At 47.6% G+C, this 17,989-nt stretch overlaps 2 protein-coding genes across 2 annotated transcripts in view; both read right to left on the bottom strand.

Annotated features, from left to right (window-relative positions):
* LOC112645437 (cytochrome P450 2G1) overlaps positions 1-1,361 on the bottom strand; it is a 49,886-nt gene extending 48,525 nt beyond the window's left edge. The window contains exon 1 of the mRNA XM_035702675.2: positions 1,067-1,361. Within this exon, the coding sequence (XP_035558568.1) occupies positions 1,067-1,264 (198 nt within the window). The 5' untranslated portion in view covers positions 1,265-1,361. The remainder of the gene's footprint in view (positions 1-1,066) is intronic.
* A 774-nt stretch (positions 1,362-2,135) lies between these two features.
* Positions 2,136-17,708, bottom strand: LOC112645436 (cytochrome P450 2B11). Its single transcript, XM_025424911.3, has 9 exons — positions 17,497-17,708; positions 13,590-13,752; positions 13,294-13,443; positions 11,512-11,672; positions 9,943-10,119; positions 9,323-9,464; positions 6,743-6,930; positions 6,434-6,575; positions 2,136-3,473 (listed from the first exon to the last, which is right to left on the bottom strand). The coding sequence occupies exons 1-9, from the start codon at positions 17,665-17,667 to the stop codon at positions 3,283-3,285; spliced, it is 1,485 nt and encodes a 494-aa protein (XP_025280696.1). The 5' UTR covers positions 17,668-17,708; the 3' UTR covers positions 2,136-3,282.
* Between the last annotated feature and the right edge of the window lie 281 nt (positions 17,709-17,989).

Below are 17,989 nucleotides of genomic sequence, written 5' to 3'. Positions count from 1 at the left end.
TAAAACATCAGGTTCTTAAGAAGAACCCCATACAAGAGAGTGGTACTGGAGCTCTGTGCTGGCGAAGAACAATGAGAGCATTGTGTAGATGAGGTTCGGTTCATATAGTGGAACTCACTCTCAGGATCAGAGCTTTCCTGGGGATAGTGAGAGACAATCTTTAATATCTCCCCTTGCAAAGATTCCCAAATTGATCCACCAGGGCCTCCCTCACTGCTCTGTACCCACACAGGATGATGACAGGCCGGGGTCCCAGGTAGACTGTGAAGACATCCCCATACTTCTTCCGCAGCTGTGGAGGCAGGGTCCGGCTCTCACTCATTCACTCAAGACAAGAGTCTCCACCCTCACACCTGGATCACAACCTCCAGCCTAGCCTAACCACTGTCATCCTTCCCCATCACATATTTATCAAGGAAGAATTGAAACCTGAACTCAGTGGCCTCCTTCAAGCCTCCCTCGTAAGCCCTTGCCCAAATGTTCTCTTAGCTTCTCCAAGAACTCTCAGCTTTGAATTTTCAAAATGACAGAGACTCCTTACATGTGAGCTCTGGTACCTCTCCTTTCCAACACCTGCAGGACACAGCTCAAAGCTTCATGTCTATCATCATTTCTCCTTCCAATCTACCTTCCCTGCCTTCCTTCTTTTTTTTTTAAGATTTATTTATTTATTATTTATTTATTTATGATAGACACACAGAGAGAGAGAGAGAGAAAGAGAGGCAGAGACACAGGCAGAGGGAGAAGCAGGCTCCATGCCAGGAGCCCGATGTGGGACTCGATCCCGGGACTCCAGGATCGCGCCCTGGGTCAAAGGCAGGCGCCAAACCACTGAGCCACCCAGGGACCCCCCCCCCCCCCCGCTTTCCTTCTTATAGAAATTCCAGAAGCTTCTTTAGTGGGCATATTGTGCTAGATGGCAGATCAAGGCTGGAAGAAGACATTCCCAAGCTGGCCTGCGAAATCCCACCCACAGTTTGACCCCGCACTCCTGCCTTGCTGCCTATGAGCTGTTACCTGTCCACCCACTTCTTCCTTTCCACCCCCTTTCCCTTCCCCATATCACAGCCTGGAAGGTCTTGAGAAAGCCCTTGTGGTCTATTTGCAAAATGTTCCCCAGGAAGAGCAGAGGCCAAGGTCCTTGAGGGAGGCAACCTCGGGAAGCTGGGTGAACCCAGAGTAACAAAAGGCCAATGAAGACAGTGAGGAGCAGGAGGGCTGATAGTGCCATGGTCCTGGTTGTGCCTGCCTTCCATCCTGCCATTCCTCTTAAAAGGGAGACTGATCTGTTGCTTGTCACGTTTTTTTCCCTGTGGTCAATGGGGGCGACTGTGCCATAAATCTACCTTGGCACAGCTCTTGATAACTCTCCAGTGCAACAGGAGGTCCAAAGCTGGCAGAGGCTGCAGAAGCCAGGAAGTTTAACATCTCAAATGGGTCCCAGAGTCAGCTTTCCATTGGCCCTTGGCTAGCTGGAAGTGTCCTAGCAGGCAATGCCCTTGAACCTGGAGTCCTTTCATGAAGGAAGGAAGGGTAGTGGTGCCAGCTGGTGGAACATGTAGATTCTGGTGAAGGATGGTTGCACTGCAAGGATGGCTCTTGGCCAGCTTTCTCAGAGGGTGGTATTGCATCACGAGGGACTGAGAATAGCTAGAAGGCAGAATTGGGGCATCCTGTCTTCATTTGTTCTGGGTATCAAAAAAGAGTAAGATATGAAGACACAGGCAAATTCTGGGACACCTGGCTCAGTGGTTGAGCATCTGCCTTTGGCTCAGGGCATGATCCCAGTCTGGAGATCAAGTCCTGCATTGGGCTTCCTGTGAGAGCCTGCTTCTCCCTCTGTCTATGTCTCTGCCTCTTTCTGTGTCTCTCATGAATAACTAAATAAAATCTAAAAAAGAAAAAAGAAAGAAAAGGAAAGGAAAAAGACAAGGTCTGATGGGGGAAGGCTAACTCCATGTTGGGTGCATTTGGGGTTGCCTGATTTATCCATCCATCCAACCATCCATCCATCCATCCATCCATTCATTCCTCAGCAAATATTTTGCTTTTTCAGAGCTGGCATTGTAGTGAAGAAGTTCTTACCTCCCAGAAAGATCCCTAGTGACCTGACAATAAATGGGTCTCACACAAAATGGCATGGCTCACCACCTGACCAGGGGATGTCAGGCTTTTGATGTTTATTTGAGTTTCAGAGAATTGAAGGGCACTGTAAAGAAACCAGTTTAGGCACTAGATTAGAATCATGGGCCTGGAGCCCATGGGCCAAGGAGCCAAGGAGCCCTTTGCACAGAGGGAAGCAGTAAGGAGAGTCAGTAAGAATGAGGACAGTAGGGTACAGCAATGGTCTACAATGTGGATGAATCTCAAAAATATTATCCTGAGTGAAAGAAGCCAGACACAACAGAGCACATATTGTATGATTCCATTTACATAAGATACATAGAATAGGCAAAGCCACAGAGACTGGAAGCAGATTGGTGTTTGCCAGGGGCTGAGGGGGAAGGGAAATGGAGAGTGACTGTTACTGGGTAAGGGGTTTTCTTCTTGAGTGATGAAAATGTTTGGAACTCGATAGTGGTGGTGGTTGTACAACATTGCGAATGAACTCAATGCCACTAAATTATACACTTTAAAACACTTGTTTTATGTGATGTGAATTTTACTATAATTTAAAAATATAATGGGGGGTTGTGGTTAGGTGAAGAATTTGAGTTTGAGAACCAGGGAGACAGAGTGTGAATCTTGCTCCTCCACTCCCAGCCATATGATCTGGGAAAACTGATGCCAGTGCCTGGCCTTTGTTTACTCGTCTGTAAAACACAATCACTGTAGCCATCCCATGGGACTACTGAAGGAAGATTCAAGTGAGCTCACATAGGCACAGATCATGGAGCACAAATGGTTGCTCAGTGGAGGTGGTGGTTGTTCTGAGGATGGGAGGAGTCACTGGGGGAAGCTGTGGTTTGGGAGGCAGAAATGCAGAGAGCACCTGAGTCAAATCTCCCCTTAATCCCCAGCTTCTAGCTCTACACCACATATGTAACTTTATTGACAAAGGAAAGAAACACACCCCCATGAGTCTTTACAAGAGCTGCAGAATGATGGGGTGAGATGAGATGGCAGAGAGGAATTTCCCAGGGAGGCAGCAATCAAGGAGGGGAAGGACACTGGCTGGAAGTGGGTCTTTCAGTGGCAGGAAGACCCAGAGAGAGGCAAGCAGCTGTTCTCTGAAGTAGTGGACATATTTCATGATCCTGGAATCCTTTGACCCCCCTTCCCTCAGCACCCTCCACGAGACAGAAAGCTGATCTGGTACACTGGGGGCAATTTGCCCACACCTATCTCCTGGGGTGTGAGGTCAATGTCCTCAGGGGCCATGGGGCTGGCCACAGAGAAGTTCTGGAGGATGGTGGTGAAGAAGAGGAATAATTCCATGCGGGCGATGCCTTCACCAAGACAAATGCGCTTCCCTGTGGGCACAGAAGATCATCATTGTGGGCACTCAGCTGATGTACATCCTTTGCCCTGTCACATCCCAAACCCATATATCTGTGTCCATTGCAACACATTTGTCTGGGATTGCCCTTTGACCTGAAATTCAGGGTGGACTTTTAGGGAGTTCCCAGGCTCTCTGAAACCAGGTGCAAACATTTGGGTGGATTGGCCTTGCACATTATACCAGGAGAGTCTCTAGTTTCTGTTAAAAGGGTTTCTAGAGGATTCAGTGGCCCCTCAGAGAATGTGTGTGTGTGTCTGTGTGTCTGTCTGTCTGCCTCCACATGTGTAGGTGTGTGCACATTTCTGACAACATTTTTAATGTCTTTCATTTCTAACGTGGGGAGAATGGTACCCATCAACTAGGGCTATCATGACGTTAAAGAAATTAGTATTTGTAAAAATTCTTAGACTAGTACCTGCCCTGTACTAAGGATACTGTAGGTGGTTGTTGCTTTGTGTTTCTTTCTAGGTGTGTGTGGTGGGGAATGTGTGTGTGTGTGTGTGTGTGTGTGTGTGTGTGTGGTAGGGAATATGTGCATTGGGGAGCAGTATGTATGTGGAAGGGAAGGCATGTGTGTGTTTGGGAGTGTGTGTGTGTGTTTGTGTCAGGGAGTGTGTTATGGTCGGGAGTGTGGGGGGAAGTGCGTATATGTGTGGTAGGGAATGTGAGTGTGTGGTAGGGAGTGTGCATGTGGGGGAATGTGCATGTTTGTGGCAGGGAGTGTGTGGGTAGTTGGGGGTAGTCGGGGGGTAGTGTGTGTGTGGTAGGGAATGTGGGGGGTAGTGAGAGGGTCTGTGTGTGGTAGGAGTGTGTTTGTTTGTGGTTGGAGTGTGCATGTGGGGGAGAGTTGTGTGGTGGGAAGTTGTGTGGTGGATATTGTGGGTGTGTGGGGATTATGTGTGTGGTGAAGAGAATGCGTGTGTTGAGAAGTGTGCATGTGGGGGCGGAGTTGTGTGGTGCCGAGTGTGATTGTGTGGTGGGGAGTGTGTGGAGTGTGTGTGTGTGGTGAGGAGAACGGGTGGTGAGAAGTGTGCATGTGGGGGGGAGTCGTATGGTGGGTTTTGTGAGTGTGGTGGGGAGTGTTTATGGGGGTGTATGTGGCACTGTGTGATTGTCTCTCTGAGTTGTCGTCTGAACTCAGTGTGGGAGCCATGGGCTTCAAGAGTTTTGGGGAAAAATCAAACTGCACATGAAGTGGGAGTCTATGGCCTCGGGCCGACTCCAGAGGTGTGAAAGCCCCCAGTAGGTTACAGAGCTTGGGCTTGTCGAGAAATGAGGACACAGGGCATGGAAACCTCAGGCAGAGATGCTGAAAGCCTGCTCCTTTACTTCAATGGCTCTTAATCTGCAGGCTGGCCACCTTGGAAAGACCATTCCAGACATTTCCTAGACCTTCCATTGGGCTTGTGTGGAGGTTTCTTGAAGGGGGGGGGGGGGAGTGTATTCCATATCTTTTTTGGCACATCAGAAGTGAGGACATAGGAACTTAGGAAAACTCAGGGCAGGGCTAGGTCCTGCAACTCGTTCTGTCACCCAGTTCTTTCCAGAACAGCCTGGCCCTACTCTCTCCCTCTCACCCTGTCTTCCTCATCCCTGGGGCTGTCTATTGTGGGACTCCTTTGCTATCCTTTTGGCTCTAACATCTTTTTAGGCTCAGTTTGCCTTTCTTTCCCCCCATGGCGAGCTTGCCTCAGACTTCTGCTCTGTCTCTATCTCCTATCTGACTTCTGTCTCCCTCATCTTTTGCCCACATTCTTCAATCTTAAACTCGCTGTCTCTGTCCATTTGATTCTGATTCCACTTGAAACTCTCTCTCTCTCCCTCCTTTTCTGTCTCCCTCTCCTCTTTCTCACTCTATCGTCTCATGCTCACTCTGTCTCTGTCACTATGTCCCCCGTCACTGTCTCCCTCTGTGTCTCTCTGTTTCTCACTCACTCCTTCCTTCTTTGTCTGTCTGTCTCTGTCCTTTTCTTTCTCTATATCTCTGCCTTGATTCCAGGGTCCTCTTCTCTCCCAAAGGATGAGGAACCCGGGCATTGGGGTTTTCTCTGCATGAGGCCAAAGGGTGGAGAGTTGGGGATAGAGACAAGTCAGAGCACATCAAGACACTCTCTAGCCCCCAGTGCCAGCAGGATAAATGCAACTACCTCCCAGCTTTCAAGGCCCTCCAGCTGAGCGATTCATCCTTGACCCCCTCTATAATCTATACTCCAGGCTCCCTGGGCTCATCTAGCGTCTCAAATCTGCCATGCTGTCTCCACCCTCAGGTTTTGACCTTGCTCTGCCTGGACCACTCTTTCTAGTGGCCAATTGATATTTATCCTTGATCTCTTAGCTTTGAAGCCAGTACATCAGGGAAGCTTTTTTCATGAACCACTAAGAGTAGTCAGTCCTTCCTATGTTGCATCTCCAAAGCCCCTTTTAGAGCATCTATCACAATTAGGATTAATTATAATAATAATCACCACTTCTATGAGTACTTACTTTGTTCCAAACAGTCCTAATCACATGGCAAGCATTAATTAATTTAATTAGGTACATTATTGTGGCCAAATGACAAATGCCCATTTTCCCTGCTGGATGATAAATTTCCCAGGGCAGAAACCATGTCTCCATGAGACTTGTCCAGTGCATTATCTTCAGCCTCCAATAGAGTACTGAGCTCAGAGTAGTGCTCCCGGATATTTCATGCCAAGGTATAGAGAGGTTAAAATACTTTCCCATGGTCCAACTTACCAAGATGTGCCTTTGGAACATGATCTTACTTCTTAAACCCCCCTGGGTTGTAATGAAGATGGAGCAGATTAAAGCAGGTAAAGCAACTGGCACATACTAAATGCTCCATAAGCAAAGATCTCTCCTGGATTGTCTCAAGGAGGGGGTGGCATCTGCACTATGGTATCTGGGAAAGGGAGTGTGGGCCTGGCTTACCTATGGAGAAGGGGATAAATGCTTCATTCTTCTTCAGTGCTCCATTGGCATCCAGAAAGTGGTCAGGGTTGAAGACATCTGGTTTTTCAAAGTAATGGGGATCATTGAGAGCAGAGTGCAGGATGGGAAATACTTCAGTGCCCTAAGGGAGGGTCACATGGTCAGAAGATATTGCCATTCCCTTCCTCAACCCATTTGATTAAAAAACAAAAGCAATAACAAACAAACAATAACAACAGGTCAAGTACAGAGATTAAGAGCACCCAGACTGGCCACATAGGAGAGATGTGGGAGCCCAGTTGGCCTCACCTTGGGAATAATGTACCCTCTGAAGCAAATATCTTTGGTGACCATATGGGGCACGCCAATGGGGAGAAGGTCCCCAAATCTCTGAATCTCGTGGATGACTGCATCAGTGTATGGCATTTTGGCTCGGTCATCAAGGGAAGGAAGACGGTGTGGGCCAATCACCTGGTCAATCTCCTTGTAGATTCTTTCTGCATAGATGAGTGGGACCAGGGAATCTCATTTTTAAATTTTATTTATTTTTATTTAAATTCAATTAATTCATAGAGTGTATATTAGTATCAGAGGTAGAGTTCAGTGAATTGTCAGTCTATATAACACCCAGTGCTCATTCATCATGTGCCCTCCTTTATGTCCATCACTCCATTACCCCATCCCCCCATCCATCTTCCCTCCAGGACCCTCATTTTATTTCCTAGGGTTAAGAGTTTCTTATGGCTTGTATCCCTCTCTGATTTCATCTTGTTTTATTTTTCCCTCCCTTCCCCATGATCTTCTGTTTTGTTTCTTAAATTTCACATATGAGTGAGATCATATGATAATTGCCTTTCTCTGACTGACTTATTTCACTCAGCATAATACCATCTAGGGAAACTTCATTTTAAAAAGACATTTCAGGGACGCCTGGGTGGCTAGGCGGTTGAGCGTCTGCCTTTGGCTCAGGGCATCGAGTCCCATGTGTCAGGCTCCCTGCTTGGAGCCTGCTTCTCCCTCTGCCTGTGTCTCTGCTTCTCTCTCTCTCACTCATGAATAAATAAATAAAATCTTTAAAAAAATAAAAAGACATTTTAGCAGGGATACTGCTTTCTATGGACGAATGAGTCAGGAACAATATATATAATATAATAAAGGATTAGGTCATTGACACCCCTCAGAGCCACCAGCCTGGGGTAGGGGAATGAGGAGGAAGCAAGAATTCTCACCTTTTGAAATCTAATGAATGTTACAAATTCTCCCCCATGGGCGCACACATATACACATCACAATTTTGTATAGAATTTCAGATTAAGAAATGAAGACTATAAGCTTGTCAAAATTCTCCCTCTAAAAAGAGTAGAAAATGAACTAATAATTATTATTGTTTGTATTATTGATGACACACTGTGCTAGGTCCTCAGGAATATAACAATGAATAGATCAACAGATTAACCCACCAACAACTGGATAAATAAATGAAAACATAAAGCAATCAACTAATGATTTATGAGTAGAAGAACATTAATGAATGGATGTATGTATCACTCAATGTAGGAATTAATGAATCATTAATCATTAATTAATAAATGGCCCATAGAAAAGTACATGAACCCGATTAACCAAAAAATCCCATAAATGGATGGATGGCTAGATCTATAGAAGAATAAGTAAATAAATAAATTAGTGAAGGAATAGGTAAATATAGGAATGAATGGATGGATGGATTGAATGATATATCCATAAATTAGTGATGGATAACTGAGTGAATTAGTAAAGGAATAATAGATGGATGAAGGATGGATTGAAAGACCGATGGGAGAATTAAGGAACGAAATCTTCGGGATCCCTGGGTGGCTCAGCGGTTTGGCGCCTGCCTTTGGCCCAGGGCGCGATCCTGGAGTCCCGGAATCTAGTCCCACGTCAGGTTCCCGGCATGGAGCCTGCTCTCCCTCCTCCTGTGTCTCTGCCTCTCTCTCTCTCTATGTCTATCACGAATAAATAAATCAATCAATCTTTTTTTAAAAAAAGGAATGAAATCTAGTTCATAGGACAGATGGATGCACGCACGAACAAATGAGCCGATGAATCAATGACAAATAGTTCATTCGATTAATCACTGTTTTAAAAGATCCACAGGGATCCCTGGGTGGCGCAGCGGTTTGGCGCCTGCCTTTGGCCCAGGGCGCGATCCTGGAGACCCGGGATCGAGTCCCACGTCGGGATCCCGGTGCACGGAGCTTGCTTCTCCCTCTGCTTATGTCTCTGCCTCTCTCTCTCTCTCTCTCTCTCTGTCTGTGTGACTATCATAAATAAATTAAAAAAAAATTAAAAGATCAACAGATGAAGCAATTAATCCACATAAAGAAAAAAATTAATCCACATAAAGAATGGGAGTTGATGTCGTCGGATTAATCATTGATTAAAGAATCTGAGTACACAGGTTAATAAATAAATAAAAGGACAGACAGGTGCATGGATGGCTGGGGAGGTAGATGAGTCAGCCTGTAAACAATGGGAAGAAACAGCGGGAGAACATACTGACACACTTCACCCACCCACCCACAGGGCTGGCTTAGTGAGGGATTCATTGAAAACCTGAGTGCTACAGTTATAGGAAAGGAACTCCACCTCTCTCATTCAGGAAGCACCTCAAGGGGGTTGGGGTAACTCGGTGGCGGGCACTGAGGGGGGCACTTGACAGGATGAGCACTGGGTGTTATACTATATGTTGGCAAATCAAACTTCAATTTAAATAAATAAATAAATAAATAAATAAATAAATAAATAAATAAATTTTCAAAAAAAAAAAAAAAAAGGGAAGGACCTCAGCCCCACTTCCGCAGCCCCCAAAGGGGTCACAAATCCCCCCTGCCCCGACCCAGCCACCTGCGATGTGGGGGTATTTGAGCATGAGTAGGAATCCGTAGCGGAGCGTGGTGCTGGTGGTCTCCGTGCCGGCGAAGAAGAGCGAGAGCGCCGTGTCTATGAGGTTCCGATGGTGGAACTCGCTGCTGGGCTCGGCCTTCTCCTGGATCCGAGGGGAAGCGGGGGGCTTGGCTGCGCGCTCCTCCCTCGGGGCGCCCTCCCCTCCTCAGGGTCTCTCGCAGCGTCTGGAGCCTTCCTTTTCTGCGCCCTCTGCGCCCCCAACCGCGAATCCGTCTCCGCCTCTCTGCGCGCTGCCTGGGCTGCAATCCCTCTGCCATCCCCTGCTGTGCGCGTCCCCCTTTCGCTCCCAGCCTCTCTTGGCCTCTGTGAGTCCTGCCACCTGTTGCTGGACTTCTGTCCCGTGTCCTGCGCTTCCTGTTTTTCTCTCCCTTCCTCTGTCCTCCTTTCTCCTTTTTAACTCTTCCCCTCGTTTCCTTTCTGCCTCTCCCCTCCTCTTTCCAAGATCCCTTGGCATCCCGTGTCCTTCCCCCCCATTCCTTCCCCCTCGCCGCTGCCTTCTGCCCCCCTCCTCATCTTTTCCTCCTTCCCTGCGTCTCCCATCCCCCTCCCGCAAACCCCACTTTGTCCATGCGGATCAGGTAGGCGTCGATGAAGTCCCGCGGAGCGCTGGGGTCCAGGGTTTCCCGGTGCTTCTCCACCATGCGGGCAATGAAGGCTTTGATTTCCTGCAGGTTATTGTAGACCTGCCTGTGTGTGCCAGGAAAGTACTTCAAGAAGCTGTGGAAAAGCTCGAACATCTGCGGGAAAGAAGGGGGGCTGTGAGATCGTCCTGGGGCTGAGCTGTGGGTCCCAGTGGAGGGAGACCTCCCTGGCCCTGACACCTGGGAAGGGGTGGTGGTGGGTATCATCTCCCTGTGTCTGTCTCTCTTTTTCTGTCTCCCTTGTCTCTGTCTCTCACCCACTCACTGATTCTAGGTCTCCTTTGATCTGTTCTCCTCCCATTTATTTTTAAGATTTTATTTGTTCATGAGAGGCAGAGAGACAGGCAGAGGGAGAAGCAGGCTCCACGCAGGGAGCCCGATGTGGGACTGGATCCCAGGACTCCAGGATCAAGCCCTGAGCCGAAGGCAGGTGCTAAACCGCTGAGGCACCCAGGAATTCCCCAGAAAACTTTTTCTTAATCGCTCCTTCTAGGGATAACCATTGTTAACTCTGGTGAATCTCCTTCTAGAGTTTTCTCTTTGTGGTTTTCCATGGAAGGGGAAAAGTGAAATCACCTGTTGGGCTTCTTCCAAATACTCACCTTGGGCCCCATTCCAGATTTTTGGATCAGACTCTCCAGTAGGAGGTCATGGGAATTTGTATTTGTGACAATCCTATGCATGAATCTGACATATACTACTAGTTAAGAAACATAGTCATAGTGCTCTGAAGTTTAATTTCTTTTCTTTTCTTTCTTTCTTTCTTTCTTTCTTCTTTTTCTTCTTTTTTTTTTGAGAGAGAGAGAGGGAAGTGGGGGAGGGGCAGAAGGAGAGGGAGAGAGAATCTTAAGTAGGCTCTATGCTCAGCGTGGAGCCCAAGGGAGGACTCCATCTCACAACCGTGGGACCATGACCTGAACTGAAATCAAAGAGTTGGATGCTTAACCAACTGAGCCACCCAGGTGCCCCCGAAGTTTAATTTTCTTAACTTAATATACAATTAGGGTATTTCCAGGTTCATTGAGAAAGAGAAATCACACTATTCTGTTATAAAAGAAGAGGATATTACTTTACAACCTGAGAGACATTTAAAAGAAAGAAAAAAAAAAAAACAGAGGAAGGAGAATGGGGTAAACAAAGAAATGTCATTCCTTTTTTCATATATCCTTTGAACTGCTTCAAGTGAGGGGCTTTGCCAAAGACAGAGGTGAAGATTTTAAGAAATTGGGGACAGAAGAGTAGAGAGCTTGATATCCTGATTCATATTCTGTCCCCTTGTCTCTTCATCTCAGCCTCGTCATACTATGCTCTCTGCCCGTCTCTTGTCCCTCCCTCCTGCCACCCAGCACTCAGTGCCCCTGTCCCTCCTTGTTGTCTCTGCTCCTCTTCCAGCCTGTAGGTGCATTTCTGGGCCCCCAAAGCAGATTGCCCCTCTGCCTTGCCCCAGATGTCCACCTCATGCCCACCCTCCCACTCCCTCTCCCTGACCTGGCTGGAGAAAGAGCTGATGAGTGCGAAGGACACATAGAACAAGTTCATCAGGCGCAGGAACTCAGGGTCTTTGTAGCCAAAGCGTTTTCCAAAGACAATGGAGCAGATGATGTTGGCGGTCATGGAGTGGAAGAAGAAGGTGGGGTCCTGGAGGACTCCTAGGAGGAGGCAGCACAGGTCATGGGACACAGACTCAAACAGAGGCCTTCGGAGCATTTGGCTACTGCCCCATGTCTGTGTGTCTGCCCTCCCTCACCCAGTGGTGGTAAAGAAAGGGAGACAACAACAGCTAACAAGCACTAGCCCAGATGATGTGCCAGGCTCTATTCTAAGCACTTCATGTATTATTTCATTAAATTTCCCACCACAATCCTGGGAGGAAAGTGTTGTTCTGTTATTATTTCCATTCCACAGTTGGGCAGAGAGGTTGAGTAACTTGCCCAGTGTTACCCAGCTCCTCATCCCTGGGATTGGGATTCAGACCCAGGCAGCCCAGCTCTAGGGACTGTCCCTCTCCGGCCTCAGCTCTGACCCTGGGAGCAGGGAGTTAAGTCCCAGGGACAGAGGGATGCAGAGCAGGCGTTCAGTCAATCACCTGTGCAAAGTAAAGAACTCTGTTCTCCCTATCCCTGGCCTGTCACTCTCCCTTCATCTCTTCTTTCCACCTCCAGGGCATTCTGGTCTCCAGGGAATTGTCCTGCACTGTCTGTATACATCCTGACTATGCCCAGGAGCAACGTGTGATCAGCCTCTCTCTCTGCGGGTCTCACCTGTCCATCTTCTTTGGTCCCCATCAGAGCCTTTTCTGAGCAAGTCTGTCTGTCTGTCTAATTTTCTCTGCCTTGGTTTCTTTCTGCCTCTCCCAGGCTCTTCCAGTCTCTCTCTGTTTTGGTCCCTCCCTCTCTGTCTCTTTCTCCTTTCCTGTCTCTCCAGCTGAGTCACTCTGTATCCTCCGGTCTGCTTCTTTGTTCTCTGTCCCTAGTCCTCTACAGCTACATGTGTTTCTACCTCTGCCTCTCCCTCCCAACCTCTGCATTTATGTCCCAAAATATCTCTTATGGAAGGACCCTGTCTCATAAACACCTTTTTTTTTTTCATAAACACCTTTTTATGGAGAATCCCAAATCAGGCAGAAGTGCTTCTTTGACAGCTTGTATAGCTGTCTGAGAGTGGAATGCCCCGGCTGCCCTCCTTGCGCACTGCCAGCTCATCAGCAGTTCACCCAAGGAAAGGAAAACCCAGTTTATCATTTTCAAAGTATCTGTCATTTTCCCCTTTCTCTCTCTGCCTTCTTTTTATAAGTCCTATTTTTGTTCTTGATAGATACAATTAATCCATGAGTTGGTTTCTCTGAATTCAAGTAAACAGCATGCTAGCACCTAAAGTTTATGCCTTTGAGTTGTTCTCAACACTATACACTCTACATCTCTCTGGCTTCCTGTGTTCCTCTCCTCCCCATCACTGTCTATCCCTCTGTCTGATGGTCTCTTGGGATCATTTTCTTTTTTTATGATTTTATTTATTTACTCATGAGAGACACACACAGAGAGGCAGAGACATAGACAGAGGGAGAAGCAGGCTCCCTGCAGGGAGCCTCACGTGGGACTCGATCCCAGCACCCTGGGGTCGCGACCTGAGCCAAAGGCAGACGCTCAACCACTGAGCCACCCAGGTGCCCTTGGGATCATTTTCTATCTCTACCTCTCTTTCTCTGTCCATGGGTACCCCCTATGTCTTTCTGTTGCCATGCACCCCGCATAGCCATCACACAGGACTCACCCTCAGTTTTCCGCAGCTCTTCCACCAGACACTGAGCCTCCTCCTGAATCCGCTCCTCCACACTCCGCTTCCCCATCCCGAAGTCCCTCATGGTGGCCAGAGAGAATCGGCGAAGAGTCTTCCAGCGTTCCCCATTGGCAAAGACTACACCTGGGTGTGTAGAGAAGGCATAGGTTGCCTAGGAGACTGGAAGGAGACCCTGTGTCCCTGTGCACCCCTTATCTTCTCTTCCCAAATTCATCCTCTCCAATTCCCCTTCTCCAGCATTCCCTTCCTGCTGCCTTTGAGGCCCTTACCGTATCCCTGGAAGACTGGCTCCACTACAGCAATTTTTCCCCGGCCAGAGAAGGCCTCAGCATTGTCCACCAGGGCCTCCCGTATGGCGTCTATCCCACATAGCATGACCGTGCGTCTTGGCCCCAGGTACACCGTGAAAACATCCCCATATTTCTCTTGGAGCTGCAAAGCATATCCACACCAGGGTTACTATTAGTCCATATGCACCTATGCAGCCATACCAGTTGTTAAACCATAAAAACACTTACACATAGATTGGTCTTGTGTAAGACAAGACCCTCCAGCCCAGGGTGCCTTTCCCCTTCCCAGGACCCAGCAACTAAAGGATTAACCCGTGGCCCAGCCAGGGTCTGCATGATTGGTGCCCTAAGCAACACAGATGGTTAAATATCTCTCATTCCTACCCATACCTGTGACTCTAGCCAGATCTCCCCAGCATTGAAATTGAAGGGTCATACTTCTTGTGACCCAAGGTCAACCTGCTGTCTGCCTCCTGACTATTTCCCCTAGGGACCTACCCTGAACCACCTACCTGGTAGACAGAAAAGGGAAAACAATGGCTTCTGGGATGATCATGAAATCTGAGGAATCATAACATCAGTGCAGCCACTTGCAAAACTGCTCAGTGGTATTTATCAAAACTAAACACATGGATACTAAGTGATTCAGCATCTTCACTCCCAGATGCCTGCCCAACAAAAATGTGCACATAGGTTCACGAAAATATAAACAGTAAGATCCATGGAAGCTCAACAACACAGAGAGAGAATAAATATATAATGATATATTCATGCCATGGAGTACTATGTAACAATTACAAAGAACCTGCTCTATAGCCAACAACATGAATGAAACTCACAGGCATAGAGTTGAATGAAAGCAACCAGACACACAAGTGTCCATAATTCATAATATTATTTATTTATTTATTTATTTATTTATTTATTTATAAAGAGAAAGAGTGCAAGTGTGCAAGCAAGGGGGGAAGGAGAAGGAGGGGAGACAGAGGTGCAGAGGGAGAGAGAGAGAGAATCTTAAGGAAGCTCCACGCCCATTGTGGATCTGGATGCAAGGTTCAATCTTATGACCCTGAGATCATGACCTGAGCTGAAATCAAGAGTCCGATGCCCAAACAACAGAACCACCAAGGCACTCTGGTCATAATCCTATTTATATGAAGTCAAGATAGTGGGAGGGTGGTGATCGGAAGGAGATTTCTGGGGATAAACGTATTGTTATGTATCTGTATGTCAATTACATGAGTATGTTCATTTGAGAGAATTCACTGAGCTGAACACATGAGTTGTGCACTTTTAGGGTAAACCTCAATAAAAGTTGTCTTAAAATTATGAAAAGTTAAGGGGTGCCTGGGTGGCACAGTCAGTTAAGCATCAGACTCTTGATTTTGGCTCAGGTCATGATCTCAGGGTCATGAGAGTGAGCCCCAAGTCAGCTCTGGGCTGGGCATGGAGCCTGCTTAAAATTCTCTCTCTCCCCATCCTTCTGCCCCTCCTCCCACTTGTGTGAACATGCACTCTCAAATGAGTAAATAAATAAAATCTTTTTAAAAATCATTAAAAGGTTAAGTTTACTGAGAAATCTCTCATACTGATCTCTGCAAAGCCTCCCTACTGGTCTCCCCACTTCCATTCCCATTCCCCTACAATCGGTTTACCACCCACCCCACCCTACCCTGAAGCCAGAGTAGTCCCATGAAAATGTAAATTAATTAATACCCCTAATCTGCTCCAAACCCTCCAGTGGTCCCACTGCACAGAGAGTAAGATCTGAGTTCTCAGGGTGCCTGGGTGGCTCTGGAGTTGGGTGTCTGCCTTTGGCTCAGGGTCATGATCCCAGGGTCCTGGGATGGAGGCCCTCATCAGGCTCCCTGCTAAGGAATCTTCTTCTCCCTCTCCTTCTGCTGTTCCCCCTGCTGGTGCTCTCTGGCTCTCTCTCCCTCTCTCTCAAATAAATAAATAAAATCTTAAAAAAAAAAAAAAAGATCTGAGTTATCCACCATGGCTCCGTCACTCCTCTGCTTGTCCTCTCTCTTTCCCCTTCACTCATTATTCCAATCCTGCCTTCATGTTGTCCTGAAAAACTGCCCTGCTTGCTCCTGCCTCTTCTCTTGCATCTTTCAGAGTCTCTGCTCACTAAGTGAGACAGAGCCTTTCCCTCACCATTCCATCTATAGTAGCTCCACACTTTCTAAACCTGCTTTCTTTTAATCATAGCTTTTGTCTCCCTCATATTTCCTTGTCTATCTTCTATGCTCTGTCCAAAGTCATATCATCAATGCCTAGAATATTCCAGGCACACAGAAGATGCCCAGGAAATGATATTGAATGAGCGAATAAATTAATAAATGGATCAAAGTAGCTGCCATTTAATGAGCACTTAATATACACCAGGCTCTATGAAATATGCCACCCATCCTCAACAATGTTATGAGTCATGCCTTCTTATCACTATCTCATTTTACAGAGGAAGGAACTGAAACTCAGTGAGAGTTGAATCTAGAAAACAAAATCCACATCTATTTCTCTCTAGAAAGATCTGGGAAAGTATTGGGGAACAGAGGAGGAGTGGGGCCACCCTCTCCAAGCTGTCCCATCATGACCCCCACTAGGTCATTCTCTTCCTTTCTATTCCCAAAGATGATATGATAATAGAGGATCATGGACCCCTAGGGAATCCTGGAAGGTCCATGGAAGAGATTTAGGGGGTCTGGAACTCTCAAAATTATATGCAAAAGTGTTTATGGACATTTGAAGGGGAGGGAGCCCACAGCTTAACCAAATTCTCAAGGTATTTTGTGATCCCCCCAAATATTAGACAGTTCAGTCTAGGAGAGCATTGGAGATGAAGATATGCTATGTTGGACCTCAGTGTTCCTTCCATGCAGTCTCAGGTGTGTGACTGCAGACAAGTGTCCCTCTCGGGCTGAACCTCAGTCCATACCTCGAGGATAGGGGTAGCACCTTACCTAGCCCGCAGGGTCGTGGTGAACCAGACCTGATGAATTCCTGCAGCAATACAGATAAATTCTAGCCACGTAATTTTGAGCGAGGAAATCAAGCCCAGGAGTCTACAGGAAAGCACGGTGCCCTTGTGATGCATTGAAGACAATGAGAATTAAATAACATGTACCTGGTGCTTCCACATATGTGGGAAAATTCTCTCTGGTAAGCAAAAGCAAAGGGATGAGAAGGCCAAGATTCAGGAGTGTGGTCATCATGAGGCAAGGTGGGGGTGGGGGGACAGTGAACAGGGCAGCAAGGGGCAGCTGGAAGCTGGTGATCCAGTTCCTCTGTTAGGAAGTGGATTCATGGTGTGGATGATATTATTAAAAGATAAATGGATAATCAAACAAGAAATCATGCCAGGAAAGCTGTGATCCGGAGCCTGGTAAATCCTCCAGAGTTAGCTATTACAGCTCACTCATGGTCATTATGGCTAAGCGCTCTGTGCATGGCCTCCTGTCCTCACCCCTCCTCCTGCCAGCACTGACCTGGGCTAGTCTTTGACCTCTTCTGTTGGCAGAGGAGAGATCTATATTAGTGGTGACACCATCCCTTTTTTCTCTCTCTTTCAGTGCCCAGGTCAATCCACGGAGGGTGGCAGGCACCCAGATACTCCACAGAGGGTGGCAGAAGAATGGAGTTCTACACCATGGCTCGCACCCAGACGCCTCTTCACGCCCACTTGCTCACTGCAGGGACATGGCCCACACACTCCAACTGAGCAGAGACACCTGACTACCTGACCACCATCCAGCATGCTTCACCTCCATGCCCCTTCCTCACCCCACCCCCTAGGGTGACAAGATGCCCTCACTCCTGGTGAGTGATCCCCAAATACGGAGGCAGGGAGCAACCCTCATACCCCATCCAATGTGCATCTCACCCTGAGGAAGGATTTGAGTAAGCCTTTTCTGTCCATCTGAAGAAAGTTCCCCAAGATGGGCAGAGGACGGGGGCCTGGTGGGAGGTGGCCATAAGCCTTTGGGTGGCCCCTGGCCATCAGAAGCAAGAGCCCCGTGAGGAGAGCAAGGAGGAGAAGGACGCTGAGCTCCATGGTTTGGTCCACGTGCCTTCCTCCCAACTGCAGCCTCGAGCTGAGCCTTTTATCCGGAGCCTGCCTCCCCACCAAGTTATGTAACTTCATCCCTTCCCCGCCTCTCCTCTCATCATGGCCAGGAATGTGAACTTGAAGGAGTGGTGATTACAGACCCATATTTCCTGCTCAAGCAACCCTACCTGTTGGTACAATGTGTTAGTGATTCCAAAGTCCACATGAGGATGTGTATGGCACACAGTTGTGTTTGTTTTGCAGGTATGGGTGAGCATGCACTGTCCACTTGGGTGCTTATGCTTGCATTTGCTCTCCCATACCTCTT

This window comes from Canis lupus, chromosome 1 (assembly GCF_003254725.2).
Source record: "Canis lupus dingo isolate Sandy chromosome 1, ASM325472v2, whole genome shotgun sequence".
Lineage (NCBI taxonomy): Eukaryota > Metazoa > Chordata > Mammalia > Carnivora > Canidae > Canis > Canis lupus.
The sequence above is the reverse complement of the archived record's forward strand: the minus strand, read 5'-3'. Positions and strand labels throughout refer to the sequence as shown.